The 26837-nt window shown below is 47.7% G+C and overlaps 1 protein-coding gene across 1 annotated transcript in view; it reads right to left on the minus strand.

The window, feature by feature from the left end:
- The window catches only part of daam2 (dishevelled associated activator of morphogenesis 2), an 84332-nt gene that overhangs the window by 4202 nt on the left and 53293 nt on the right, over positions 1–26837 (minus strand). The window contains exons 5-23 of the mRNA XM_015969146.3: positions 23671–23765; positions 15185–15518; positions 14397–14507; positions 14189–14292; positions 13903–13969; positions 13694–13811; positions 13484–13622; positions 11480–11538; positions 11218–11402; positions 10848–11138; positions 10543–10650; positions 9331–9360; positions 7377–7483; positions 5638–5722; positions 5439–5545; positions 4622–4710; positions 1078–1246; positions 284–391; positions 112–172 (exon numbers count right to left, since the gene is read on the minus strand). Coding sequence (XP_015824632.3) covers positions 112–172; positions 284–391; positions 1078–1246; positions 4622–4710; positions 5439–5545; positions 5638–5722; positions 7377–7483; positions 9331–9360; positions 10543–10650; positions 10848–11138; positions 11218–11402; positions 11480–11538; positions 13484–13622; positions 13694–13811; positions 13903–13969; positions 14189–14292; positions 14397–14507; positions 15185–15518; positions 23671–23765 — 2367 coding nt within the window. The remainder of the gene's footprint in view (positions 1–111; positions 173–283; positions 392–1077; positions 1247–4621; positions 4711–5438; positions 5546–5637; positions 5723–7376; positions 7484–9330; positions 9361–10542; positions 10651–10847; positions 11139–11217; positions 11403–11479; positions 11539–13483; positions 13623–13693; positions 13812–13902; positions 13970–14188; positions 14293–14396; positions 14508–15184; positions 15519–23670; positions 23766–26837) is intronic.

Here is a 26837-nt window from a genome sequence, read left to right on the forward strand (position 1 = left end):
CCTGGTGAGCAGCTCTAAACATCTCAGCCTGGCATCCGTCTCCTCTCAGAGACCTGGAGGCAGGAGAAGCAGCAGCAGAAGGAAGTGTGACACAAACACACGACGACTCACCGCCTCCAGTGCCTTCAGGCCACTCTTTATGCTGTGCACTTCTTTCTCCAGCTCTGACAAACTGAAAGAGACAGTAAAGAATTTCAGATTGGCTGTTTTAGAGGGCGAGCACAGCCGACGGCTTTAACCACACGATGCAGCGAACGCCGGCGGTGAAACTCCAAGCACTCACTTGACTTTAGCAGCCTCGGGAACGCTCCTCAGGTCCTCCTGGATCAGCAGCGTGTCCGTGTAGTTCTTCTCGAAGATCATGATCAAGTAGTGCAGCATGGTGATGCTCCTGTCGAGACCAAAACAGCCGATGAGGACGTTTCCGACGCGGCTCTGCTAAAAACACCCAAAGGCCCAAGAAAACTGCAGAAATCCTGACAAACGGAGCAGGAAACTTTAAAAGATGAGAGAGTTTGGCTGCTGGAGGAAATTAAGTAAAGTCGAACTTTAATAATTATTCACACGAAGTAATTTGTAACATCACAGTTAAGTTTAGGAGCAGCAGCTCAGCGCTGCTTTTTTATAACAGCGGGCCAAAATTCCCACGATGCACTGCTGCAGCGACACAACACAACAAAAACTTCTGCAAATTTGTGGAGACTTTTTCAGAGCATCATTTAAGGGTGGATGTACTGTTGACGGTTACCATAGCAACACACCTCCAGAAAGCACCAAAGCTCTCAGGATGTGGAAGCCATCTTTACTCCAGGTTACTGGACGGTTAAACCTGCAGAGTCCGATTTTTGTTGGAAATCAGAAAACTCGGGGGATTGGGTCGCGGAGGCAGAGGAGCGTGAGCTCGGCCTCGGATCGGCTCTTCGTTTACGTTTAGTCACGCTAGTGGCTCCTGTTACCATAGCAACCACGACTGTACAGACACAGTTAGGTTATTCTGATGATCTTCTATAGTTTAAACATCAGATTTATGCTGATGAACGTCTTCATATGCAAGTAAAAAGAGATCTCGTCGCCCACCTGTCAATGCTCGACTTGGTGTCGGCGATCTTGTTCAGGCTGGACACCTTGAATCCGTAGGCGTTCCCCCTCTGACCTTTATTCATGAAGTTCCCAAAGGCCAACACCACCTCCAGGACCTGAGTCAGGCGCTTGCTCCGGACCACCTCCACGGACGCATTCAGGATGGCTGGAGGGAAACGGAGACACAGCAATCAGCCGGGGAGAACATTCCACAAACGTGGATTACACAACCAACTGGAATTAAGAGTTTCCCTATTCCGCTCCGACCTCTCTCAAACCCCGCTGGGACGCAGAAGCATCCCTCATGATGAGTGATCAAGAATCTCCACAACAGCTCGGAGGGGAAACGCGTCGCTTTCTTCCACTCATCAATTAAGCAGCGAAGGAGAAGGAATATTCCAAACATGTCCCGATGCTTCCCCGGAGATGAACTGTCTGGCGAAGGGCGGGTGCTTCCCCGTCTCACTGTGAAAATCATTAACCACCTCCAGAAAGTTGTTGCTGCAGGTTTTTGCTGCTGCGACGTGGGATCATGGGAACCAATCCTCTGGCTCTGCTGCTTCATAAATGCCTCTACTGATCACTCTGGGTGGTCCACAGATTCATCCTCTGGAATACGCGACGAAGCAACAGGGGCAATAAAACGGGATGGGGTTTTACTACGAGCAGCGATGAGCAGAGCGGTCAGAAGATTGAGGGGGTTTCTTTTCCCCTGCTGGCGCGGAGCAGAACGTACGTCAGACTATATTAGTCTGACCCCAGACTAGAAGGAGTCGACAAGAACATTCTGCAGCTCGTCCAGAAACCAAATGTCAGTCAGCGCTCGCTGTGAGTAAAAAAAAAAAAAAAAGCAGCCGGCATAAAATAGTGTCATCAAAGCCCAGAGAGGCTTTCAGGCCAGCGGTGAAGATGCTTTCAAGTCACCCTGGCTCTGCTGCAGCTCAGTCACGACACACGGTGTTTGTGCACGCACATGTGGAAGGCGTCCTCCTGCAGCTCTGGAGTGAGATTAGCAACACGAGCCAGCTTTCCAAAACAGCCTCCCTGGAAACCTGGACGCGCGCTCGCGTGCACGGAAACGTGCATTTACAATTAGTCTGGTCCTAAAAGAAGGTTCTAGAATTAATCGTTGTCCCGCTTTGGTTGGATTTTTAATAGTTTATTCTAGAAGTTTCATTCCTCCATGATCTAAAGTGCTTTATCCTCACGAGGGCCAGCTGTCGCCAACCGCCAGCTGTCGCCAGGCGAGAGGTGAGGTGGGGACACCACGGACAGCAACATGATGAGAAATCTGGGGACTGAAACTTACGTTTTGTTGCCAAATTTCTCAATATTAACACTTGTTCTGTCCTGCAGCATGAACACTGGTCGATGGATAACTTACTCATTTTAATACCAATCTGCCTGTCGATCTCCCGATCCCTCCTACCCTCACTCGTGAACAAGACCCCGAGATACTTAAACTCCTCCACTTGAGGTAGGACCTCTCCCCCGACCCGGAGTTGGCAAGCCACCCTTTTCTGGTCGAGAAAAAAGGGTGGCTTGCCAACTCCGGGTCGGGGGAGAGGTCCTACCACAAGTGGAGGAGTTTAAGTATCTCGGGGTCTTGTTCACGAGTGAGGGTAGGAGGGAACGGGAGATCGACAGGCGGATTGGTTCGGCGTCTGCAGTGATGCGGACGCTGAGCCGATCTGTCGTGGTGAAGAGGGAGCTGAGCCAGAAAGCCAGGCTCTCGATTTACCGGTCGATCTACGTCCCAATCCTCACCTATGGTCATGAGCTTTGGGTAATGACCGAAAGAACGAGATCGCGGATACAAGCGGCCGAAATGAGTTTCCTCCGTAGGGTGGCCGGGCTCAGCCTTAGAGATAGGGTGAGGAGCTCGGACATTCGGGAGGGACTCGGAGTAGAACCGCTGCTCCTCCGGATCGAAAGGAGTCAGTTGAGGTGGTTTGGGCATCTGGTCAGGATGCCTCCTGGACGCCTCCCCGGGAGGTGTTTCGGGCATGTCCTGCCGGCAGGAGGCCCCCGGGTCGACCCAGGACACGTTGGAGAGGTTACATCTCCAATCTGGTCCGGGAACGCCTTGGGGTCCTGCCGGAGGAGCTGGTGGAGGTGGCTGGGGAGAGGACGGTCTGGAGCTCCCTAGTTGGGATGCTGCCCCCGCGACCCGGACAAGCGGAGGAAGACGACGATTTTTAATACGTCACCATCACACCACTGACTTTTTGAGTAATGAAAACAGTTAAGAGAAACTGTTTTCTCTAAAATACAAATTCTCCATATAGGAGGAACGATGTTTGTTACTTTGATTTGGAAGCAAAATAATCCCAAAAATCCAGAAGAGGTTATTAAATCCTATTGATTTCTATATCCAGTCAGAAATAGTCAGATCTGTTTAAAAACTACCTAAAAGTTCAGTTTGCTTCAGCAAAAACGTTAAAATTCACCCAACAGAAGGTTTTTGGCACATTTAAATTAAATAATAAAATCAAATATTAAATGCAAGATGATTAAATTCTGGATTTCTGACGTTTTTGATCCGTTCTGCACAGCCGTGAAGCAAAAGGCTCGGTTTTCCCCCTTCAGTTAACAACCAGAGATCACCGGTGTCGGTACAGGATCTGCTCGGGTGCAAGATCGGCTCGGGGTCCTTCGACTGCCGATGACGTCAAAGTACGGCAAACGCACTCGGACAAAATACACTACACATCTATACTGTTGGAAAGAATTTAGCAGTTTAGTTATTAAAATAATGTTTCTTAAGACGTAAGTTTGTGTTTATAATGGTATTTGTAAAATAAAACACTTTATTCATAATGCTGAACTCCTCTTTGAGCACATCCCTTGAAGAATCATAGGTATTAGCAACACCTGTGAAATTGTATTTGCAGGAAAGAAGTGTGTCCCGTTTATTGAAGTATTTTGTGTTTAGAGTTTTTGACGTCTTGTCCATGCGTAGTTCAGGTACGCTCATAGCTGCTAGCCAAAACTCTGGAGTTAAAAGTTTTCTGGCTTTACTAAAATACCTGTCTGTACTTATTTGATTGATGGTAGTTTTACTTTCTATTAGACTCCAAATGTAATCATTTGGCACGTTTCTAATTCATAATTTGTAATAATGTAATCGGCGATATTAGCATTAGCATTCCTATGGGTTTTTCCACGTATATTAGCATTGCGCTAACCACTCGCTGCCAAATTGCAGCCTTTGAGATTAGAAAATCTCCTTTTGTCACATCGCAATTTAATTGCACATGCAGTTAATCGTTCAGCCCTAATATACATGCAGCTCTATGCTAAAAGTGTATTTTCAAAGAGGTAATGATGGATTTCTTTGTAAAAGTTGTCCATCTTTCCAATAGAAAGATTTGCCTGGACCAACGTAACGTGATAACAACGTAACGTGATTACGTAATTCCGTCAGGTTCATGTTCAGTCATCAACTACTTAGACGTCATCGGCAGTCGACGGACCCCGAGCCGATCTTGCACCCGAGCAGATCCTGTACCGACACCGGCTCTTTCATGTTTGTCCTTACCTTCAACCTTGGGCTTGGTTTCAGCTAAACGCTCTGCAAACTTCTTCTTAAAGAACAGAGCCTGCAGTCTCTGCTGGTAGTGGTCGATCCTAGCAGGAGAACAAAGGAGAGGGAGGAGGTGAGCTGCGTTTGTCTGTAGGGGAGCGCAGCTTCAAAGAGAAAAGTCAACCAGTCGTGTGAAACTCCCTTCTCACTTTACACGCTTCACCTTCATCTCACGAGCTCTGGTCTAAAGAGGAGGCGACAGGAACGGGACGGGGGTTAAAGGTCAAGAGGGATGACGGTGATCAGGAATATGGTTCATCTGATAATCCAGCAGAAACAGGACGTGAGAGACTCCAGAGCCTTCTGGGTAACCAGATCGGTGCGTTTGCTCTCGGAGATCAGAAACGCAGGTAAAGCACGCCAGGACGAGTCGTGTCCAACACCTGGGGCTCATCCTGCAAAACCACATCTGCGGCTTTGGATTTACAGAAACGCCTTTTTACACATCAGTGAATAACTTTTGGACACATTTTCTTCACTAGTTTCATAAAAGATGCGCCGAGAGCATAAAGGAAGAGTAGAAACTTCTTCAGTTAACAATTACTGATGTTGAACAGGAGGAGACCCTTCAGGGCCTCTGCGCAGGAACGCTACCGCGCTACCGGCAGCAGGGGGAGCCAGAGGAAGCAGGTTTCTGACGCTTTCCCTCCTGTGTCACTGACAGCTTTTACAGAAAGATGCTTTAAGGACCGACTGAACTAGAAATGCTGAGTAAAGCACAGAAAAGCCTGAAGCCGCAGCCAGCACTCGGAGCCGAGTGCTCCTCGCCTACCTGCTCATTTCAAAGAGGAAGCGGTCCGCCCGCGCCATCCTCTCCAGCTCGTGTTTGTGCTCCTCCAAAAGGTCAATGTCACTTTTCTCTGGGATGAACTTCAGCAGCTGCAACGACGTAAAGACATTTTCATTCAGAGAACCTCTTCCTGGTGACTTCACCAGATTTATTTTAATTACGAACGTCCCTCTAAACGTACCTGCTCCAGCATATCCTTAGCCAGCTCCTCTCGCTCATCCATCTCTAATATCGCCCTTTTAATCTCTTCATTTGTCATTTTTAACCTGAGAAGTAAAAAAAGGAACGTCTTTAATCCAAATTCAATGAAAACAACAGCCTGTCTGTTGCTGATGCTCGGAATACCAGTCTGGACCAGTGAAAGCTCTGCCAGCTGTTTCCTGCCCATCTGATCGCTGTGATGCGTTTGGATCAATAACAGCATTGTTGGTCGGAGCATCAAAGCTTTATTGAGCATCTGCTGACCCCGTTTGGGTCAGGGTCACTCGCTGTTGACACGGGAGGGTTCAGGGAGCGTGCCGCCGCTTTGTCTGGCACACAAAAGGACTCCGGAAGGCTGCTTATCGATCTGTGGAGCGGGGTCAGCATTCAGGCCCTCTGGGGCTCAGGGCCGGCGTTGTGAGGAGATTTGAGCGGTGAACATATCGCAGAGTGGATTTAAATGACGACAATTGATCTCAGCTCGGATGCAAAGCGAGTCTCATGGGAAATGGGTCAATTATATAAATGTTAGCCTGGATGCTCACAGGACTTGTTTAGTGACAAACTCGATTATATCACCTTAAATCTGAAGAACAACATCATTACGAATCCTTTTCATTACAGACAACATGAAGGGAACACATTTGATGATTTATTCAGACTTTTTAACGTCTGTTTTTAAAGAAAGTCATCGCTTTGTAATGTTTTAAGGGTTGAAAATAAAACTATTTACATTTTTGGGGATTTTTTGGGACCAATTCCTTCTGCAGACCCGTTTTAAAGTGTCCAGTAATTCAGGTTTACCATCACATTTTCAGTTCCTACACAAATCTTGCCCTAAAATGGGATTTTGCATTGTTTCTTGAAAAAATGCACACATGTTCTTTAAATGTGTTTTCAAAACCCGAGTACGATTCAGATCAGCTCAACATTTTGTTCTCACATATTTGTCGACACACTGGAATCCTCCGACCCTTTTCTTGCTGAAATCCTGACAAAACCAGATTTCTGAGCCATTTTACCTCCATATCAGACCTAAACTACGCGTCTGCCTGCATGCTTGCTTGTGCACCGCAGGGGCGCCTCCAGAAAATTTTGACAGGGGTGGCAAGATGGGGCCAAACAAATTTTTGGGGTGGCACACCAAATTGAACCTTGTAACGCTGGGAGACTTTAGCCTGTGGCGACGTGCTGCATTGCTCCTTTATTCATTTTTATTAAAAAAGCAGTAAGTATCCAAAAGATTTTACTTAAATTTTAAACACAAACATTTCAGTCAGTTAAAATGTTATTCCAAATTTTATTTACAATTTTTTTTAGGTAAACTCACCTGTTGCTGCGTTCACAACTAAACTATGGAGATAAAAACTTATGTATTTATTTTTTATTCTGATTATTTCTTTACTTATTGTATTATTTTATTTTGTTTTACAATTATGTCTTGAATAAACAAGATCAATATAGGCTTTTACTGAACATTAATATGATTTTTTAAAACTGACTTTTCCTGGGGGGGCCATGGCCACCCCTGGCCACCCTTTGAGGGCGCCCTTGGTGCACCGAGGGTCTGAAAGGCAGGAATAAAACTGGATCAACTACTTTAATAGAATTAGCTTAAAACAAGATAAATTTGGGAATTATCTTAATTGAATTTTTAATCGATCACACATTTCCTTCCGTGTTTCAGCGCGAGTGACCTCTCCTGTTAGGAGCTCTTACTTTGAAAGAAGGATGACACAGTTCTGTGCACGTCTGCCATCGATAACCGACAGCTCTTTGACCTTCCGCGTGCTCACGTAAATGTCGTCCATAGAGCCCGTCTCTTTCTGCAGCGAGGAAAAAACGGAAAATCAAACAATTTTATACAATTACCCAATATAGGATCATTCAAGTGCGTCTCATCTCACACAGACCAATGCTAGAGTGGAAACATTTAATTTTTTCAGCAGTCTAACACAAAAAGACTCACTTTTTTTAGATTCAACAAAGTCATAATATCTAATAATAAAGCTGAAAACAATCCAAGTCTGCGGCTGCACCAACTTAATCATCCACTAGTTTCAGATGAAAATGATGCGTTTCCGTAGTTCCTGTCTGCAAATATTAAGCATCTAAAGGTCCCAGAAGTCCTGAGCAGCTCTTTGATGACTCTGCTGTAAACACGACCCACGGAGACCCGTAAACTTCTCAGCGGCTGTCTGACTTAAAAAAAACTCAAACAGCGCTTTTTGTTCAACTCACAAACGAGATTTAAAAGCCTGAAAGTCCAGAACACGAGCCCGAGACGAGCGTTTGGGGCGGCATGTTAAACACATTCTATTTATGGCCCGGCCTGGTTTCCTGCTCACCAGAAAACTTTCTTTTCTGAGGCTGCTGGGCATGACATACGCGAAACAGATGTGGATTGTAAAGAGAGTGTCGTTTTTCCACGTCCGTGCTGACCCGAGGTGTTTGGCAGCCGGCTGAGGTTGGCAGCGGGTTAGAGGGACAACTCCCATCCACCACAGCCCTCTGCTGCTAACTTTAATGGTCTGTGGGAATCACTGGTGTAACACCACGTGGGACCTTTAAACGTATCTGACATTCAGATGGCAACAGATCTGAGATTCCTAACCTTCCAGCAGCTTGTGACACATTAGCAACGAGGCTGCGAGTAGATTTGGACCGATGATCAAAAACATGGTCGTGATTAGGAAAATGAGTTCATTCAAGCCCAAAAACTAAAGAAGGCCTATGAAATACGAGTTTTAGATATTAAATGCAGTAATTACAGATTTATGGACACATTAGCGGTAGTTTAAAGGGTTAAGTGGTCATAATTCAAGCACGAGGTTGCTGGTTTGATCACTAGTTGGTGTCAGAAACACCAAACATTGCTTTGCCTCATCCCAGCTCAGAGAAAAGCCCTGAATCTTAGACCATGAAAGAAAACGAGAGCTTCAATCTGCACCAGTGACCTCCAGAGTCAAATAAATGTAGATGAACCAGAGCAGCTGTGGTTCTGAAGGAAGACCCGTCAACCTGCCAACCACAGAGATGCTGCAGTTCATACTGGCTCGCTCCAACCGAGCGCTGAAGTGTTCGTGTGAACCCCGAGATGTGGGAATTGAGTGTGTGTGTGTGTGTGTGTGCGCGCGCATGTTAAAGCATTGAGAGGTCTGCAAAAACCTAGAAACACGTTTCTGAATACAGACCATTTACGCCCCACCCTAGTTATCGATTTGGACCTCACAGTGAGGTCAGAACATGCACGACCTTTCCAGGGTGGAGGGGGTGAGGTTGTGCTGTCGTGTCCTCTAGGTGAGGCTCACACTCACTTTAAAAAACCTGGAAACGGTACTGGCCTCAACACTAGGGTACCACCCAATCATCTTTTTACGTTTAGCTGCATCCTAGCGTGGCGAGGACGGGTGTGGCGCAGTCGTGGGTGCATTTGGTAAAATCCTCACGGGAACGAGTCGAGGCTGGAGTTCAGCCACGCTCTAAAAGATCAGAGAGAGAGCAGCGGGGTCTCGATCAAGTGTAACTGAGGCTGAACGACGTTTAAACGGTAAAACAGCCACGCTAGTCCAAGTTCATGGTTCACATCCAAAGTTGCTGCTGCAATGCAGGAGAGAAGTGGTCAGCAGCAGCAATAACAACATGATGGAGAAGCTCAAAGAGCTTTACTCACCTGTTTGAAGGACTGGTTAGTTAGCAGGTCCTGCCCAGGCAATCGGAGAGTGCAGAGAGACAAAAAAAAATATTGAAGACATGCAAAGATTAGCATTTAAGGACGGAGAAAAGGCAGCAGCTAAAGCAAAGTACTGGAAGACTACAGGCTGAAGCTGGGAAGCTCCATGAGAGTATTCCAGTGTTCAAGTCCTCACAGGCTCAAGGAACCGATGCAAGACGCTGAAGGACGAACCGCCACTTTGTTTCTATAAGAAGGTCATGAGAGCTTTAACCGTCGTGCTCCGATTGCATCTGCATGTGTCCGACTCATGCAGATGACTGGTGGCTAATCCCACTCACTGCAAATGTAAACACAAACCAATCTAAAGAGAAAGGCCGTTAAAGCCTCGGAAAGGGAAAACGTGTCGTGCAAAAACACGCGAGCATTGTCCACTCGAATTTAACCGGAGCCGTCGAAGCCAGGAAGATGTTGGGTTTTATGTGGCCGCACCCGCTGGGATCAGCATTTAAACGCTGAGCCAGTAAAAACCTGCTCAGTATAAATAAATACCTGCAGTAAATCACTGTCAGCAACAGCCTCAAACGAGCCATTAGTCTTTAATAAAAGCTCGACCGAAGACGCTGCGAGTTTCGCTGTCAGACGGCGTCGAGGGAAGCTGTCAAAGGCATTAAACGGGCAAATAGGGACGCACGGATCTCAGGGACTCCTCAGGAAGTCAATCTGAAGTGAGATTATACGACAGATTATAACTAATGAGAGCAAATTACAATTCTACTCTACGTTTTGTGCAGCTGTAATGAATATTTCAACATGAGAAGTGTGTACTTAGTTAGCAGCGGGGGGGGGGGGGGGGGGTAATTACCACGGATGGAGCTGCTGTAATTATCCCATCAGCTGGTCAACGAGGATTTTACTGAATAGGTTCGTTTTTAAAGGTTTTCCTACAGCGTCACCCATCATGACTCTCCTCAGCGCGCACGCACACACACACACACACGCACGCACGCACGCACGCACACACGCACACACACACACACACACACACGCACGCACGCACGCACGCACGCGCGCGCGCGCGCACGCGCGCACGCACGCACGCACACACGCACGCACGCACGCACGCACGCACGCGCACGCGCACACGCACACGCACACGCACACGCACACACACGCACACACACGCACACACACACACACACACACACACACCTGCTGTCTCTGATACGCTGAGAACATCTTCTCGATGTCCTTCAGGTCGAGGATCTTGAAAGCTCTCAAGTCGTCGATGTCGTTCCAGATGGTGCCGTTGACCATATTCTGAAACAGGACGAGGAAGTTAATATTTAAACATCGTCTAGAGATTTCAGGTCATAAACAAACGTTACGGACGTTGGGTTAGACACTAGCTGCTTAACGCCACTTTTCCCTTAAATGCTCTCACGTGTTAAATCGTTTACATTTAGCCCTTTTTCTGACTTTAACACTTCCGGTTTTCCGGTTTCGTCTCCGCTCACCTCTCCCAGTTTGGCCCAGTTGAAGGACTTTAGAGGATGAGAAGGCTGAGGGATGGACTTGGATCGCATCGTGCTCACGGAGTTAAAAGATGAGGGAATAGGAGGAGGCGGGGCTCCAAAAATGGGAGGAGCACCAGGCGGGGGAGGCGGTGCTCCAGGAGGAGGAGGTGGAGGAGGAGGGCAGTTGAACGGAAGAGGAGGAGGTGGTGGAGGAAAACCACCTGACATGGGTGGATGAGGCGGAGCCGTGGGGGCTCCAGGAGGTGGAGGAGGTAAAGACATGTTGTTGCTCTGCTGGAAGAAAAAGGAGAACGTTTAACAAATGACGTCATTTTTAAAAACGTGCACGTCTAAAACGTGGACCGCTCACGGCGATGTCGTGGATCCGCGACGACAAATCCAGGACCTGCTCCCTGGCTGAACGCAGCTCCACACCCTCTCGCTGGAGCTTGTCCTTCATCTTGTTCAGAGTCTTCATCATGTCCTCCTTCTCCTGAGTCTTTGTCTCGCACTCTCTCTCTTTCCTCTCCAGCTTAGCTAGCAGCTCTGCGTGATCTGGAAGCAAAACACAAACCAAATATAATCTCTGCTGCGCGGAGCGAGAAAACCGATTCTAGATGGGTTCGTTTCACCTCTCCTGAACTTCTCCGCCTGCTCGCGCCACAGCTTCACCTCGTTTTCATTGACCAGCCTGAGAAGCAGATGGATGGAAGTAAGAACACACGCGTGCAACTGGCAGCTCACACACGGGGGGTCAACTGCACTCCAACAGAGTCAAGCCGGGACATTCGGAGGGAATTTCACCAGCGGACTGGAAACCCATTGATCGGTGACACGAATCCTCGACTTCCTTTTTGAAACGAGGATTCGGATCGATCACTGGCGTTGACTGAGTTGATGCAGTTTGCTCTTTTAAGCTCTGAAGGACAAAATTAGTGCTGAGATGAGTCCTGCCGGGCGGAAAACGGTTATAACTGAACAGTTATTAACTCTTGATCTGTGGTTAAAACATTTTGGATTGATAAGAGGAGATAAATCAGATTAATGGTCGAAGGCATGTGGAAAATAAGAAAAGCACAGATTAGACGTTTGAGTCGTTTAGGCTGAAGGGAATGATGGGAAGAGAAACCTGGAGCAGTGCTGGAAGCTTTGGCTGGAGTCAAGAGAACAAACATCAAATTTATCAAAACAATAATAAAGCGAACAAAACCTCCAATTTTTATTAAAGCTCAACCGGTCATTAAAAACTTTTAGAGCTCAAGAGGGAAACCCGGCGGGAGCCGCCCTTCTCCGTATCGACTGGTCGAATAGCTGCAGGAAGATCGGATTCGTAAGGACGAGTTCATTCCAGGACAGACACATCCGTCGCCATGGTGACCACATATGATGAATGACTTTGTCTGCCTTTTGTTTTAACACTTGTTTCAGCATCCATATACCCCCCCCCCCCCCCCCCCCCCGATGGCACAAGCCTTTCTTTTCACCCGGTAACCGTGAGGGGCCTCCGGAGCCAACGCAGCGAGGAAACCTCCATCCCTGCTCCGTGTTTTTCCAGAGGCGATTTACTTTCAGAGAGTTTACGGAAACACGATAGCACTTTGGCAGGGATGTCAGAGAACGGGGGGGGGGGCTCCGACCGCCGAGATGGATCCGTGACGGGCAGCAATGAGCGCTTGGCCTCAGACGCTGCACCACTTTCCGCGCACTACTGGAAAGAATCACACTGGAGTGATTGCACAAACAATGGTGGCTGAATTAGTGAACAAAGCAGGAGCGGGCAGGTCTCAGAGCGTACCACGCTACATGCTTTATGGCGCTTTCACCACGAAGACTAAACACATTAATCACCGATTGTGAGGTCGGGTTAAACATAACAAACTGAGCCGGAGAACGAGCGAAGGCCCGGCCGTCAGGAGGAAATGTCGAGGTGCACAGACGGAGCTCCAGATGCCATCGCTGAACAACCTGCACGCCGCACAAAAACACAGATCAGCCCCGACACTCAGCCGAGCGCCGACCACAAAGGCCAGCAAGCGTCAACCATCATTTGGAAAACATTTTCTTTGAGCAACAGCTACGACGACACGTCCAGAGCTCCGATTCACGATGCTGCTTCTCCTCAACAACAACGACCGTTCCCTCCCTCGCTGCGCCGACACGCGGATGACTTGGCTGACTCCTAACGCGATTAGAGAACTTTTCCTTTTGATCCTCGGTTTCCGCTCTCACGCAGACTTATGCTCGCAGAGCTTTGTCCGAGCGAGCCGACCCTCTGCTGCCACCGTCACATCCCCTGCTCCTTGTGCTAAAAACCAGAACCGGGTCAAGTCTGAGGACTCGTTTGACTAGATCTGATGCAAACATTTAATTTTTCCCAGATTCTGCATCTTGCATCAAAAGTTTGTCTTGTTCTGATCTTTTGATCAACACGCATTTCAGGAAAAGCTTCAGATATAACTAAAACGAGGGCATTTGGGAAACATCAGCTCATAAAATCGCACAAATTTAAATATTTGACCGTTTTCTGATTTAAGTGTCAGTCTAATCTCATTACCCTGATGTCCTGGTTAATAATTGCGCAATACAATCTTGTCTGAGCTGTGATGGAGCATGCAGCGGTGTGCAGCTTCACTTACATGCGAATGATGTTCTTAACACTGAAGTTCTCCAGAGGTGCAACATCCGGGTTCTCTCCTTTATCATCCTGCAGGACGATCTGCTGCAGGATCCTGTCCAACAGCTGCCAGTGCTGCAGGCTGCAAGCGCCGCGTTTATCTGAAAAGGAATTCCACATTAAAAGGTTTGACGAAGATGGGAATAAAGTGCAGGAAGTGTGTCCCGCTCACATGGCATCTGCAGGCAGTGCTGCAGGATGGAGAGGAGGTGTGGGTAGGAATCCGTGTGGCTCAGTTTCTTCTTGACCAGCTCAAACATGGCGCCGGCACTCTTCGTGTCCACGTGGGGCTGGGGAAGAAATAAAACCAAGAGGTTTTGTCAAACGGGTCAAAAATGAAAGCAGTACGATTCCAAGTAATAAACAACAAAATGAACGGACTGTGTCAAATCTTTTGGCCAACTCAGAGTCATCCTCGTTTCGCACCATTTCAAAGAAGTCCAGATGCCTGCGGATAAGCAGAAACACGGATCAAAGCCCGTCTGCTGCCCTCATTAAACAAGTAATACCGTGTTATTAGAAATGTTTCTGTCTTTGAGACTTACCGTAAATCCTCTAATACAGGCCCGGGCCTGTATTAGAGGATTTACGGTAACTACTTTCTAGAATTGGCCGTAGAAGCTTTAAACCTCTTGCGCATCATGTCTGAAGCACGACGCCATCTCACCTGTCCAGAGTGGCATTTTCATGCTCTCTCAGCTTATCGATGACCGGCTGAATCCCCAACATCAAGAACTCGTACCTCAGATGGAGGCGAAACTCCAGACTGTCCTGAAAGTAAAGAGGAAAATGTTAGATGAAGAGGGTGAACTTTATTCTGCACGTTTTGGTGCAGCTGGCTTTGAAAGTGATGGGATTTTCAAATGCACGCAGACCTCTCCGGCTCCTGCGTTGAGCACAGCGTTGATGAAGGACATGATGGCGGTCTTTAAGTTGACCTCATCTCTGTAGCGACCCGTGCCTCTGTCCAGCTCGTTCAGGAGAGTCTAGACATTCAGCATGTTACTCAGAAACAAGCAAGCAGATGGCGTTTCAACAGAAACCAACCCACATGAAACGGCAGCGCTCTCAGCTCCCTAACCCTTTCCTGCCTCTCAGACTGACCCCAACGTCCTTTAGGAGCTGAATCATAACTCGGACCAACATTAAAGGCTTCATACGTTCTCAATTATTCAGCTCCTGCGGTGTTAGCGTAGTCCAAAGTGACGTGTATGAGGAGGTTTGCTGACTCAGTCCTGCTACGTACCAAAGGCTCGCCTCCATGAGTCTGAATGTTCTCCCTCCCCTCCTGTGTACGGATGTAAGCTGCAGCCTGAGGCCAAGCATCTGAGGTGCTTCAGGAGAAGCACTTAACTTCCTTAAATGACCACAGCGTGATTTATTTGAACATTTTCTTGAAATGCTGGGTCTGCCTCACGTCTCCTGCTTACACTCCGTGACATATGCACGCACTAAAGGGCCGGGCAAAAGCCCGAAACCGCAGATTTCCTCAGAACTGATTTTTGGGTTGTTTTAAAAATGGTTCTCCAGGTTTTGAACTTTGGCTGCTTTTACTTGACAGCAAATTATAAAAAAAGAAGGCAAGATCTTCAGAAAAGCCTTGAAAGACTTCAGGCAATCATGCAAAAGTGCTGTTTTATGCACAAAACGGTGGTTTCCTCACCTGGAAGCGAGTCCTCTCAGCAGCATACTTTTGGTAATGCGCCATCGCCTGCAGCACCTTCTTATGGCCGTCAGGTACCAAACAAACGGCCCCAAGAATCTCCAGCACCGCCACTTTGGTTTTGATGTTCTCAGTCCGTAGGCTCTGGGAGATGGTGTTGATGCTCTGAGGGTGGGCCAGGACGTGGGCGCGGCCCTGCGAGTTGTTCATCAGGGCCTTGATGCAGCCGATGACGGAGGTGTGGATTCGGCTCTCGGACGTCTCGTAGTCCATGCTGCGCAGGAAGTTGAGCAGGCACGTGAGTCCGTCGAGTTCGATGAAGCGTGTCACAAACCTGAAGGAGGAAAATTATTCAAAAGATCAGTTTAGGAAAAACGGATGTGGAGAAAGTCGCCATCGTCTTCCTCCGCTTATCCCGGTCCGGGTCGTGGGGGCAGCATCCCAACTAGGGAGCTCCAGACCGTCCTCTCCCCAGCCACCTCCACCAGCTCCTCCGGCAGGACCCCAAGGCGTTCCCGGACCAGATTGGAGATGTAACCTCTCCAACGTGTCCTGGGTCGACCCGGGGGCCTCCTGCCGGCAGGACATGCCTGAAACACCTCCCCGGGGAGGCGTCCAGGAGGCATCCTGACCAGATGCCCAAACCACCTCAACTGACTCCTTTCGATCTGGAGGAGCAGCGGTTCTACTCCGAGTCCCTCCCGAATGTCCGAGCTCCTCACCCTATCTCTAAGGCTGAGCCCGGCCACCCTACGGAGGAAACTCATTTCGGCCGCTTGTATCCGCGATCTCGTTCCTTCGGTCATTACCCAAAGCTCATGACCATAGGTGAGGATTGGGACGTAGATCGACCGGTAAATCGAGAGCCCGGAGAAAGAGTCGAAACATAAAAGGGAAGAATATCGTTTTCCGCCAACAACGGAACCTTTTGGGATATTTTGATCCGTAAAATTTAAATTTGGACCAGGAGACAAACTGTACACATGCCTTAGTCACAAAGTAAATATCAGTTTCTAAACGTTCCGTTTGACAACTTTCGCCAAGTTTTATTGTGAATAAATCCTCCCATTCCAACACACCCACATCGTTCGTTCAGCAGAAACCTCCTAAAATGACCTCAAAACAGCAACAAAGGCTCCACTTTCTAATTTTAGCACCTCAAGCTGACCCTGCATCAGGTTCAAGGCCTTCATTAGCCAAACTCATAAAGAAAGCAGCGAGTGAGTCCCTGACCTCTCCGAGGAAGAAATGACGCGCAGGACGCGCAAACACCGAAGGATGCCACGTCCAGAGAGCACGACGTGGGCCGCTTCCCACTCAGAACAATTCCTGATAGGCCTCATGAATTATTTCAAACAGACGAGGGTTTGTGGGATGGAGAGACGAGACAAAGAAGAGGGAAAAAAGAGATGAAGGCTGACTTTTGGGTCAACTTGTTGTCAAGGCTCATCTTCTCACACACGACGCTTCTCAGATCTCAAGCAGATTTCTGGGGATAAAACCACGAAACCACCCGGCAGAATCATGTTTTGATTTGCAGCAGTGATGCTGATGACAGCCAGCTCTACCGCACGGACGGACACCTTCACACGTTCTCAACGACGCTCTGAGATCTCAGCCTTCCATCAGACAGCCTCAGAAGCTTCAGCCTTCACACCAAGGTGCTGAAACATACATCTCATGCATTTAATATGACTTGATTTAGATTTAACGCAGACTGCTGTGAGAGGGAGGCGGTCCAGCTGTAGTCATTGCACACTTTGAATACATGTTTGGCCAGAGCAGACAGCAGGAACAGCCTGACGTCTGCCCCGTGCACCAGAGGACGACTGTGGAAGAGAAATTAGGCTCAGCACACTTGTGATTAACGTATGGAAAGCCGAGGGTGAGAGATGTTGATCTTGGAGTCTGAATTCAAACGTGCGGAGGCGATTCAAGGATCTGCACACTGCCGTATCTCCAGCAGCTCGCCAGAAACACGTTGACCTGACGCATCTGTTTGTGCTTATGTGAGAGGCACGTGGACGAACAGATGCATGTTAGACTTTTGCAAACACATGCCAGCGTGTCTCTTTAAAGAACATTCACCTGCTCAACAGTCCTCTCCATTTAAGTCCATGAATGTCCTCCTGTGTCCCAACCAAAGACTCAGCTGACGGGCGTAAAAATCAAATCTGTTTTCTGGAACGAGTGCTTCGTTCTCCGGACCTCGTTTGGGTTTAATGACAGCTGAATACAAGACGAGCAGAGCAACAAACGAGTGGGTGTAAAAGGTTCTTGGACAAAAAGCCGGCGGCATAAGAAGCGACTGGTCGAAGGGAATGTCAGGTGAGCCGATCGAAGAAAGCCCAGAGATATTTTCTATTATTACATCATTTAATGACGGCTATTGTTGCGAGGGAGCAGTTTTCGAGGGTCGTGCCATTTCCACTCATCTAAAACGTGGAAAATCCCAACCAGAGGCCGACTATATTCCTAATGAGCGGGAAGGAGCGGAAAACTAATCCAGATGCTCACATTTAGACGCAGAACTCAAATCCAACTAGGCGGGCCGTGTGAGGGTTTAGATTTGGAGGTGAAGCCGTTTTCGTTTTGAACTGAGGTCGACCCCTGTGTGGCAGACAGCCTGCCTCGAAGCACGACCACACCACCTCCAGCGCCTCCACACGCACAAACTCCAGTGATCATGAGCTCTCTAGGGCCTCTCTGCTGCCCGTCACATCACCAGCACACACTCACGGCCTCCTTCCAACACCCCCTCACCTACGCCCAGGGACACACACATCCACTCACACAGACGAGAGTCCCGGGAGGCTCGGAGAAGGAGCCCATCACAGCTGAAGGCGTTTGCAGGACGGGGATGAGGATTAAATCAAATCAGAAATGTTCATTTTACGACAGTTTTCTGCACTTATGTCACATAAAAGCTCAACAAAGGACAAGAGCACAAACAAATGTTTAAGGGCACATCTGTGGTAAATAAAACAGGATAACGACATGGACAGAATGGTTCCCATGGACTGGAAATCCACAGGAAACAGCTCAGGTGGTCCACGATGACCCCTAAAGGTGAAATAGCCTAAATGTCTCCAACAAATAGGATTTCCCCCCAAAGTACATTCATTATGCCTTTAAATCAACCTCAAAGATGTGTTTAAGGCCATAAAAACATTAAAATATTCTTTAACGAGTCAATAACTGAGTGAAAACAGAGGAGCTGCTTCCTGCAGCTTTAAAAAGCTGCTGCTGCTTTCGTCTTATTTTTTGGTCCCACTGTGAGCAGATTTATTCTGCAGCAACGTTAAAATTAAGAAGCAACTTTCCAGAAAATGGTTTCAAACATGCAGAAGAATACCATGGGAAGGTTGGAAAAGTGGGAAAACTGCTCGTAAATAAATAAATAAATAAATACAATCAGAGGAGGAGCAAGCAGCCGGATTTTTAACAATAAACCAGGTAAAAGGTCCAAAGGGGTTTTTTCGTTGTTCTGTTTATGAGCGCTGATGAAACAGCTGATTAGTTGTGAGGAGAACGGTTGCTGCCAAAGATCCCATTTTATTTTCTCTAAGGAGAATCACAAAAAGCGCCATAAAACCGATTTATTTTTCTTTATGTGGGTTTTTATGAGGGACTCCGGAGCCGTCTGCGTCATTCCTGATGTTCGCAGCAAAGCCACCCCGACTTAAAGACCGCCAGGATAAACGAGGACGAACCCTGCTAACGGCCACACAGAGCATCCAAACCAAAACAAAAGCACCGGGGATTTTATTTTACTTTTAAAATCGCCAAGTCTTTTGTGTGTTGTTGACCCTATTCTGGTTTTGCACGTGAACTGTGTCCCAGCCGGAACCTTCCCTCGTGTAGATAACCCTCCGCTGCCGAGTGACGAGGTGCAAAAGGCCACAAATGTGGAGTCTGCTTGAAATGCCGAGAAACGTTTGAGGCTGGAGTTGTTTTAGGCGGAGAGAAATGCAGCGTTTGGTTTGTGCTGGTCTGCGCTGCAGCTGGAGCCCGTTCCACGTCACAGATCACTTCTGGTTTCTCTAAACTAAAGCGTGCCGACCACCGTCTAAACGAGGCGAGACGTCACACGAACCACGCGTTTATGTTGACGTGCGAATGTGCGGCTTTAACTGAAGATTCAAACTATTTTATCTGAGGAGTTGGAACTAAATGCGTCTCAAACAGATTTTATACGACTGTTATGAAGTACGGCTGAAAGTACCGAGCAACCCACGTCAAGACACGATTCTCCTCTGTTGTGTTTTCTAACTGAAACAAAAATGTCACCCTCTGCTCAGAAAGATCTGGCTGCAACAAAACCTGCTTGTGTTGGTATCAGATCATCCAAATCTGGAGGGTTACTGACACAGTAGCGGGGGGGAAGTGACTGCAAACTCAATATCCTTGCTGGAAGCGATGTGCAAAAACATGATCCAGGCAGCCGTCTCGGGAAACACAGGGATGCTCCACTGATACGAGACTTGGACTGCAATGCATCTTGGGTCAAAAGCCCTCAGTGACCCGAGAGAAACGCCTGATCGGGATTTTAATCTAGGGGAGCAATCAGGTCTTGGATGCACAGATACTCAAATATATAAGTTCAGGAGAGATTTTAACCCTTTAACTAGCAGGTCAACAGCTTGGTGGACCCATATTTCAACCATATTTGTAATTCAGACACAAACTTAACTAAGAAACAAACCTAGAAAATTTAAATCTACTGAATATGGAGATGTTTTCATAAAAAATAAAACATTACTACCTTAAATTAGTATCAGTTTAAAGGGGCATTATGGAAGTGTGACAGCCAAAACATGTATAGAAATAATAAATGTCTTCTTCATACGTTCTCCTGCAATGCCCTGGTCCTGTAGAATGAGCCCTGGCATTTTTACTGTGATTGCCTGTTTTTCTGTAAAATCACAGAAAAAGAGAGATGCTCGGGTCGAGCAGGCTGCTTCATGCGCGTTCACGCTCAGGCATCGCCCGTAGCATTTGCTATCCGTAGCTTTAGCAGCAGAGAGAGAGGCAGTGCCACTTTGTCGCTGTTCCTAACGCCTAGTGACAAAGCTAGCTACATTTCTGAGGACCCTTAGCTACTTTCTGTAGAACTTTCTTCTAGATATTTCCTGCTAATTAGCAACAAAACAGCCATTTTCACTCCGAACCGTTCTTTGGTTTGACGTTGTTCCAGCTGTCATCAAGGATATAAATGTTACAGATACAAAGGATGTCACTGGTGCTTTAGCTCACCTAGTAAATCGGTGGACTCCCGTGCGGAAGACCTGGGTTTGATTCTGGATGTGAACACAGTCCAATTTTTTATTTGAGACTCGCCGAACGGCATTGAATTGACAGATAAAAAAGATGTGGGTTCAACTTTCATTTTGGAACAATTTTTCAAGCAAGGGAAGGGAATGATCTGAGCATGCAGGAGGACTGACCCATCATAAACCTTTGTCGGCTGTGCTGAAGAGAAAGCTACAGAACCACATTATTTCATTAATTAGCTGCACGTTCTCCTGTCCTCTGTCCTCCGGGCCCCGGAAACCCTGCCAGAGGACACCAGATGGTTCTAAACACCAGTCGCTGTTTTGTAGGTCCGAGCGTTTTGTTTTCCGTGACTTCAAACTGTGTTTTTCCTTTTGGGACTCGGGTAAGTTCAGGGGTTCGGCGAGAGCAACAACCGGATGGTGCGATCGTTGATTTTGGTCTGAAACGAGTTATTAGCAGATGTTTTTAGACAAATGTGAGAGAACCACTTTAATAATCTTTATATTTTTAATTTCCACAAAAATTTCTGAACCCGAGTCTGTGTTCGTATCACTTTTATCCCTGTAACGTATAGACGGCCCCTGACTGACACGCGTCACCGTGTCATTTCCTTTCCACCCTCTGCGTGAGCGTGAGGCTCGCTCACAACGAGCCCTCTGTGTGCGCTCGGCCTGGCACGCTGCATACCCACCATGTGTTTAGCTCCCGTGGCCCTGCAAACCAGGCTGAGGGCAACAAGGGCCCCTCTTCACAGCCAACGACCAGCTGCTTTGGTAAAGACGCCAGAGGAAAAGTAGGGGGAGGTCGTTTCAGGCCGGCACGAATCAGACACCGGCTGGTCTCACAGGACTGCGTCGTAAAAACCAGCATGAAACCCACAGAGGGGAAAGAAGAAGTGGCCCATAAAGTCAGCGAGATGCTCAGATTTCTGCCAGACATCTAAGCTCAAAGCCACCTTTCTGCTTCGGACACCCATTTGTCTCCTTTTTGACAAAGGCGGGACATTAACATGCTGCCCCGGTCGTCCCTGGAGCTCCATAATCCGTGGGACACACCTGCTACCCACATCACGCTTACAGTAGTGAAAAACATCTGTGTGGTGATGAGCCATAACTCATCCTGTGCAGGTGCCTCATGAAGAGCGGTCGCCGAGTCGTTACCGCCTGATGAGGTCGATTATCTGAGTAAAGTTCAGGAGGGGACCAAGATGAAAGAAACGGAGGAGAAAGGGAGATCCTCAAACTCAAAAGGCTGCAGACGCTTTACAACTCTGCAGAATTTGTAATCATTAGAAAATTGCTTTTGGTCTTCCCTTAATGCCCCAACAGGTATGCAGGATACAAATATAGCAGTGAAACGGTAAAACTATGAACACATTTATGAAACGACCAAGTATTTAGCTGAGATTTTTAAATCACTAAGATGCTAGTCATGACTCATTTTAATAATGAACCCATGCTTTTTAATTAAAAACGAGAAATCCGACATTTTCTCATTTAAGTTGAAGGCTGGCATAAGGAAAATCCAGTCCAGGTAAAATAAAGTTTAATAAAATCTAGAAAAGCAGGTTTAGATGTTAAAGCCGCCTAAAAGGTTCATCTAAAAAACCCTAATAAATAAAACTGGAGGAGTTTAAGTTCCTTAAGGCTCTGGATGTTGTGGGGCTGTGTTGGCTGACGCGGCTCTGCAACACCGCGTGGACTTCGGGGGCAGTCCTGTGGTCATGAGCTTTGGGTAGTGACCGAAAGAACGAGATCGTGGAAACAAGCGGCCGAAATGAGTTTTCTCTGAAGAGTGGCTGGGCTCTCCCTTAGAGATGGGATGAGAAGCTCGGTCATCCGGGAGGGGCTCGGAGTAGACCCGCTGCTCCTCCACATCGAGAGGAGCCAGTTGAGGTGGCTCGGGCATCTGGTTAGGATGCCTCCCTGGTGAGGTTTTCTGGACACGTCCAACCGGGAGAAGACCTAAAGGTAGACCCAGGACACGGTGGAGGGACTGTGTCTCTCACCTGTCCAGGGAACGCCTTGGGATTCTCCCAGAGGAGCTGGTCCAAGTGGCTGGGGAGAGGGAAGTCTGGGCCTCCCTGCTTAGGCTGTGGCCGAAAATGGATGGATGAATTAAATAAAGTGTGATCCTTTCCTTACGGTTTTAATTGTTATTTATTTATTTACAGCTTTAATTCTGGACTGGTCCTTTCATGGGCACAGCTGATTTTAAATATGAATGATGAACAGAGCGGTGATCGTTAAAGGTACAGAAATCTGATCACAGAGCCTTCTTTAGCTCTTTTCTTGTTCATAAATAACAGATTTGTGTGATTTTGGCCTAGACTGAATTGGTTAATAAAAGTTTTTAATGAAGCTTTAATCATTTCCCACATATGTGAGAAACCGACTCAAACGTATAAAAACGCCCAGAGAATCTAAAAAGAGACCGATTGTTGGGATGACAAGCTGGTTGGTTCCTTCGAACTTTGAGATGAAAGACGTCGGCTGATTATTTCCCAGCATCTGCTGCTGATTATTTCATTAGGCGGGTAAACAGACGACTGCAGACATGTGCGACGCAGACGGCCTCGCCAGCGTGGCTGCTTCTGATTACCTGCAGAGAGCTGTCGGATCCGAGGCCACAGCAGTCCGATTAAAGAACGGAGCGGACGGGGTGAGGGGGGGTCTTTACACATTATGTCTTATTTCACCAACCAGAGCACAAACGCAGCTGTGCTGATGCACTCTTGGCCTGTAAACACACAGCGCCTGTGACCCAGTCCTCAGAGAGATTTATTCGTCACTTTGCACATTTAATCTTTCACTTTGCATCTTTTGAAATCACTCAAGAGCCTCGATGGGTTCGGGACAACTTTAGAATTAAGAAGCTGCTGATGGAGGGCGAGCAGCTGCTTACATTACAGGGATGTCCAGCATCCGAGCGCTTCGCTGTGGTGATGAGTGCAGCAGCTGCTGATGTCAGCGGTGGAAAAAGGAAGGCTAAAAATATCTGTCACTGGTTGGAACTGAGTTGGAAGTAATTAAGTAGGGTAATTTATAATAAGAGGCACGATTATTGTAAGCTGAATCTTTCCAGTAGTGTGTTGAGCTGTAATTGGTTTATGGGGCATTACCTCAACAAGTCACTTTGCAGGAATGCGTGACTTGTCTGAGAACGAAGAGCCTCGTCTGCAGCCGGAAAACACGAGGAGACTCACTCACCTCATCGGCTGAGTTCGGAGAGCCGTCTTCAGATCTTCCACCACCTTGTTCCTCATTTCCATCTCCTCCTCGTCGAAGGCAAACAACGTCTGCATCTGCAAATGCACAGACTCAGATTTACACCCAGCCTTGGCTGTGAAGAGATCCGTTTCAGTTCAGTACAACACCAACATGTCCCAGCTGACTTAGACCCAGTAACACTCGAGTCGACGACTTACACATATTTCACCAATCAGTGCTCATTTTCCTGCTTTTGGTGTCGTTTTTAATCAAAAAAGCGGTTTGAAGCTAAACAAGATGCCAAAAAAGTGAAGCAGGCGACTAGCTCCAATCAAGGTTACAACAAACAGGGCGAATAATAAAACGGTGTTGGTGTTAACGCATCTCTGCATCACTTAAAAGCTTCGACTTGAAAGGGCCGCTGTGCTCCCATTAGTGGCAGCTTCTGTTTAGCCTCAGCAGGCGTTTTCCATCACAGCTCGGTGGCAGAAATCCAAACCGCGTTACTGTCGGTTTGTCACAGCACCAAGAATTCAGCAACACGGAAAAGGACATTTAGATTTGCTCAAACTGGATCTTCCTTTCCAGTCTTTCCAAACGAGGCTCAGCCAGGCGTTTATTTGATGTCTTACATCGGCTTCCCTCTCTGCAGTGTGACCAAGTGTTTAATCTACAAAACGCTGCAGTCAAAACATCCATCGCTTCAACTTAATCTCAAGTCCAGACAGTTTAAAAAGCCCGAGGAGGCAGTTCTCTGGGCCAGTTCCTCGTGTCAGCGAGTCTGGCCAGACGACTCCTTCCTACATCTGCTATTTGTAAGCTCATACCTGTGGCCAGCATCCACACAAGGATGCCATTATAGCCTGTTGGTAAACCAGCAGACGGTACTTCCCTACATCGTTATTGTGGGAAGCGCCTCCCAGAGCCAGGAGTTTGCCTTCGAGCTGCCCATCAGAGCTCTGGTAACGAATGACCGACGATCACATGGGACGTCATTTGGACATCACAGATCGTTGATGCTCCAACTAGAAGTATGGTTTTAATACGAGAAGAGGGACATTTTCTGCCAAAATGGAAATTTAAAGCCTCCATTTTGTGCCTCCCAACTTGTAAGCGTGTCAGATGATCCATCCCATCCCAGGTGACCGTACGAAGCCTCTTTTCTTCCACCAATTCAGCTCCATTATGGGTTCATTCTTCAGCTAAAGTCATCCATTCACCAGGTCAGAACATTTGAATGATTGCTACGTGGCCGGCAAACAACCTCAGAGCTCTGACGTGGCTTCATGAATGAACATCAAGACGCAGGTCATGAGGAAGTCTTAAAGACCAGCGGAGCCAAAATGAGATCATCCACTAACTCCGCTACCGTAGAAGGTCCCTCCCCTGGGAGCTCCACCACGAGCCAAGACATGAAGTAATGGAGTTCCCTGTAGAGATGTTGTCTGGAACACCAACCGGGGAACTGGTGGCAGGACCAACAAACGGTTTGGTCTGATGGTGAAAATGGACTCCAACAGGTAGTTATCGTACAAAACGGGGAATAAAAAATGGATTTTTGTAATACGAAGAAAACGAGAATCTCCCACTTTCATGATTTGTTGTTTCCATCGGCCGAGCCTTTCATGAATAAATGTAAAGACATGGGCCAGACTGTGCATATGACAGACAAACCCTGCCCGCCGTCACCCGTAGAAATCTGAAGAGCCCAGTGGGCGGTTCCCACCGCCGTCGTCTTGGTCTCGTCACGCTCGGAAAACACAAAAATGAAGCTGAGAGCGAGGCTGCAAGGGTGGGGGCAGATGATCGACATCCAGCAAACTATGAGTTAATGTAGCTGAGCTAACTGAGCTAACCCCAGCCAGTGGAGGTTGGCGGGCGCTTTTAGCCAGAGACAGCGTTTGAGCGACTCTGCTACCCTCCGCCTTCCAGGCCGCAACACTTAACATGAGGTTGAGGCCGAGGCCTTCCCTGGGGCAAGTAAAGGGGAAAGCTGCTAGAGCTAGCGGCTCATCTGCTACATGTCAGTCAAAAGGGTTACGCCCCTACATGTTCACCAGACGTACGCTGTGTGATTTCTTTTACCATTTAGAGCCGATTTTCTCGTGCGAGAGTCTCCGAGGTCGGGGCGAGTTTTGCACCTTGCGTAACGAGCGGAGATTTAAACCTCAGGTCGTATCCGAGAACCGGGTCGTGTGAGAAAATGATCCGTGAGCTTTGCCTGGCGAGGAAGTCGTACGGTTTGAGATGGAGCCGAATGCCACGAGTAAAACACGTTGCATAGCGTCCGCCCGGCTTTACAAAGAATTCTCCCCTCTCAGAGTTGTCATGGCGATAAACTAGACCTACTGAAGCTAGAACGGTGTTTGAACCAGGCTGTAAACACCAAATCAGAGTTTCCCCTTGACATGGGTACCATCACGGCGACCGCCGTGCCAGTTTTTCCTGTTGGATGCAGGGATAACCGGGTTCTTCCTCGGGAATATGTTTACTGATTAGCAACCTTGTTTACATCACAGCTGAGGCGGTAGGATGTTTCACCAGAAAAACTTGTTTTTCTTAATTTGTCTCATTTTTGTGGACTCCTTGGCAATGCTTGGGAGTTTCCAAGATCTAGAACAAACTATACGCAACAACAGAATTGAGTGGCATGACGTGACTGCACAGGCTCTGAAAACCCTCAGTAAGTTCAGACTTTCATGTGAAAAACAGAATATGCATGAATAATTTGACTTTTTGAGTTTTGCAGACGATGAAAGTAAAAAGAAGAAGCTGAAACATAACTCTGACAGCACGCCCGACACCGAATAGCAGAGAGGCACGGCTGCAGCCCTGCTGGATTTCACATCCTTGGCAGCAGCTCACAAATCAGAACCTTCTCTGTGCTCCACTTACAGTGGAACGCCATCGGTGTGTGTTTGCTGCTCAGAAGCCAGCAGTAGACGACAACTTTACTGGCACCGCTCAGGTACTGGTGGTGTTCTGTCCACCCCCCCGATCTCACCCCCTCCGAGCCACGCCGGTAAACAAAAACAGCTGTAAAAACAGCAACCGTAAACACGACTGTTGCTACGTGCAACTTTTCCAGAAACATAACCAGCGTGGTAATAAACAGTTAATGCTGAGGGTGGTTTACGTTTATGGTGGTCTGTGTAAATCACAGCTGA

Source organism: Nothobranchius furzeri, chromosome 18 (genome assembly GCF_043380555.1).
Source record: "Nothobranchius furzeri strain GRZ-AD chromosome 18, NfurGRZ-RIMD1, whole genome shotgun sequence".
NCBI classification, from domain to species: Eukaryota; Metazoa; Chordata; class Actinopteri; order Cyprinodontiformes; family Nothobranchiidae; genus Nothobranchius; species Nothobranchius furzeri.